At 44.4% G+C, this 3,015-nt stretch overlaps 1 protein-coding gene across 1 annotated transcript in view; it reads right to left on the bottom strand.

Annotated features, from left to right (window-relative positions):
• Window positions 1-221: 221 nt before the first annotated feature.
• The window catches only part of sncga (synuclein, gamma a), a gene marked incomplete at both ends in the record, with an annotated part of 6,475 nt that continues 3,681 nt past the window's right edge, over window positions 222-3,015 (bottom strand). The window contains 3 exons of the mRNA XM_084460904.1: window positions 222-260; window positions 1,597-1,724; window positions 1,838-1,879. Coding sequence (XP_084317030.1) covers window positions 222-260; window positions 1,597-1,724; window positions 1,838-1,879 — 209 coding nt within the window. The remainder of the gene's footprint in view (window positions 261-1,596; window positions 1,725-1,837; window positions 1,880-3,015) is intronic.

Below are 3,015 nucleotides of genomic sequence, written 5' to 3'. Positions count from 1 at the left end.
GAGTTACAGTAGGAACATGTACTGTACTTAACCTTTCCTGGTTCAGTATGACTGATGTCATTTGGACACTATTGTCAAATGCCACAGCAATTAACGTGAGCATATGGCTAACACGAGGAGGTGACCATTCTAACACCATGGTCTCAGCCTGCGCACACACACACACACACACACACGCACGCACACACACACACACACACACACACACACACACACACACCTTACCTACTGCCCTCCCTCGCCAGCTTCTGCAGCTCTCTCTGTTTGGGAGAGGTCAGCCTGTGAGGAGTGGAAACACAGGTTAACAGGACTAGCAGAACTAATACTACACAGTTCTACTACAACAGAACTAGTACTACACAGTTCTACTACGACAGAACTACTAATACACAGTTCTACAACAGAACTACTACTACACAGTTCTACTACAACAGAACTACTAATACACAGTTCTACTACAACAGAACTACTAATACACAGTTCTACTACGACAGAACTACTAATACACAGTTCTACTACAACAGAACTACTACTACACAGTTCTACTACAACAGAACTACAGTACTAATACACAGTTCTACTACAACAGAACTACTAATACACAGTTCTACTACAACACAACTACTACTACTACTACTAATACTAGTACTACTACTACTACTACTAATACACAGTTCTACTACAATATAACTACTAATACACAGTTCTACTACAACAGAACTACTAATACACAGTTCTACTACAACAACTACTAATACACAGTTCTACTACAACCGATGCAATATCAGCTGAGCATGTACATAAAAGTAACACAGTGCATCTCAGAGTAGGTTGTTAGAAGAAATATAAATTAGTAAATTCAAAACCATGTGTAGAAGAGATAGAACAGTATCAGAGGCAGAAAACATTTCTTTCAAAACATTTCTTTCAAAACATTCTCTGAAAAGCACCCTCGGCAATCACACCGATAGCAATGATTATAATCATATCATTTTGAGTTGATGACAATTGTCACGTGCAATATTCAAGTGGTATTAAGGCGATAATCACAGATGACAATAGGCACTGATTTGGTTATGGAAAGATTGATATGATTATGTATAATACATTATTATTGCTCTGGCTAGGATCCAGTCACCGGAGGAATAATTGATGTGATTAAGAATGTGAATGGTGTGGACATTAATATTGCACCCGCGGCTTCTCCAGCATCTCTCCAGCATGCACACACTCAAGAGGTATCATGCTATCATTATCCTGCTTCTAACAAAGTCCTTGGAATGCAATGTGTGTCCTTGGCATGCAATGTGTGTGTGTGTGTGTGTGTGTGTGATGTAGGTTTGGTCCAGCCTAGTCTCAATGAGTTCTTACTGTATACTGATACAATATACGCTAACTACGTTACTGCATGCTACAGATCTCTCTATGGGTCTGGGTCACTTCCCTAGGGGCGGCTGTAGCTCAGTTGGTAGAGCGGGTCGTTCAACGATCGAAGGGTCAGCGGTTCGAATCCCAGCCCCGACTGTCCACATGTCGAAGCGTCCTCGAGCAAGAGCAGTAAGGCGCTATAGAGACATTATCCGTGACATCACTCACCGGGTTGACCAATCCGCTTGTCACCGCAGCGTTCTCCACACCTTCGACTGTTTGCTGGGCCACCTCGTTGGCCCCGGCGACGGTTTGGTCGGCCACGATGTTGGCCTGATCGGTCGTTCTGTGGGCCACTGGGGGAGGAAACAGGAAGTTGTCATCAGGTGTGCTTTGACCGATCAGGCTCTTACTCACAAAGCAGAGCAGTAAAGAGCGTACTGTAGTCTATGGGTGGTAGTGTGCTTACCCGTGTTTACTCCTGACACCACGCCTTCCTTGGTCTTGTTTCCTACGGAAGACAAGAACACTGCTTAGAACACTGGTGGAACCGTAATAAGTAACAATAACTGTAATAATATGAAATGCGCTATACAAATAAAGCTTTGATTGATTGATTGATTGATTGATTGATAAACACACTGATTAGAACACAATAAAAACACTGCTTAGGCCAGTGAGGCTGGAAAACTCTCTTTTTTTCATTTTTTTTTCATATTTCCTGTCATCGCGCAGTGCTTCTGGTGAAAGGTGGTTTCTTTTTTCTGTTTTTTTGCCAGGTTTTTGCCTGTTTATTTGTCTGTAATAAACACACTGCTTAGAATACAATAAACACAATTTATACAACGGTTAGTTCTGGTTCTTGATTCTGATTGGCTGGAAGCCGTGTTCAAATACTTTGTAACACACACCTGGGACCGCATATCATTCCATTTTCAGTATTAATGCGCCTCCCGTTTGATCCAATGCATTGTAGTTGTTGTTGCTTGGCAACCCTTTTGTTAGGGGAACTATTTTGCTCGGCGGAATTGAGGGAATGATGCTTCGTTTTGAATAAATGTTAATATTTTACATTACATAGTCTATGACTGGCTGTTCTCTGGACCTCACTAGTCTATGATTGGCTGTTCTCTGGACCTCACTAGTCTATGACTGGCTGTTCTCTGGACCTCACTAGTCTAGTAGTCCATGACTGGCTGGTCTCTCTCCCAGGCCTCTGTCCTCTGTCTCTGGACATCTGGACTCAGCCCATCTCCTCCTCCAAACAAAGCCTCATTGAGGAGAGAGAAGGTCAGTCATTCCGCTGGTGTTCTGGCCGGTCCAACCCACGGCCCTCAGCCTGGTGAACAGAGCCGTGCTCCCCATTCCTCCAGACGCTCTAGCGTGCTCCCCTCTCCTCCAGACGCTCTAGCGTGCTCCCCTCTCCTCCACTCCTTCTCTCCTTCTCTCCGTCACTCCTTCTCTCCTTCTCTCCTTCACTCCTTCGCTCCTTCTCTCCTTCACTCCTTCTCTCCTTCTCTCCTTCACTCCCCTCTCCTCCACTCCTTCTCTCCTTCTCTCCTTCACTCCTTCGCTCCTTCTCTCCTTCACTCCTTCTCTCCTTCTCTCCTTCACTCCCCTCTCCTCCACTCCTTCTCTCCTTCTCTC

Source organism: Borostomias antarcticus, assembly GCF_949987555.1.
Source record: "Borostomias antarcticus genome assembly, chromosome: 34".
Classification (NCBI taxonomy): Eukaryota; Metazoa; Chordata; class Actinopteri; order Stomiiformes; family Stomiidae; genus Borostomias; species Borostomias antarcticus.
Note: the sequence above shows the minus strand (reverse complement) of the source record. Positions and strands in the feature narration are given on the sequence as shown.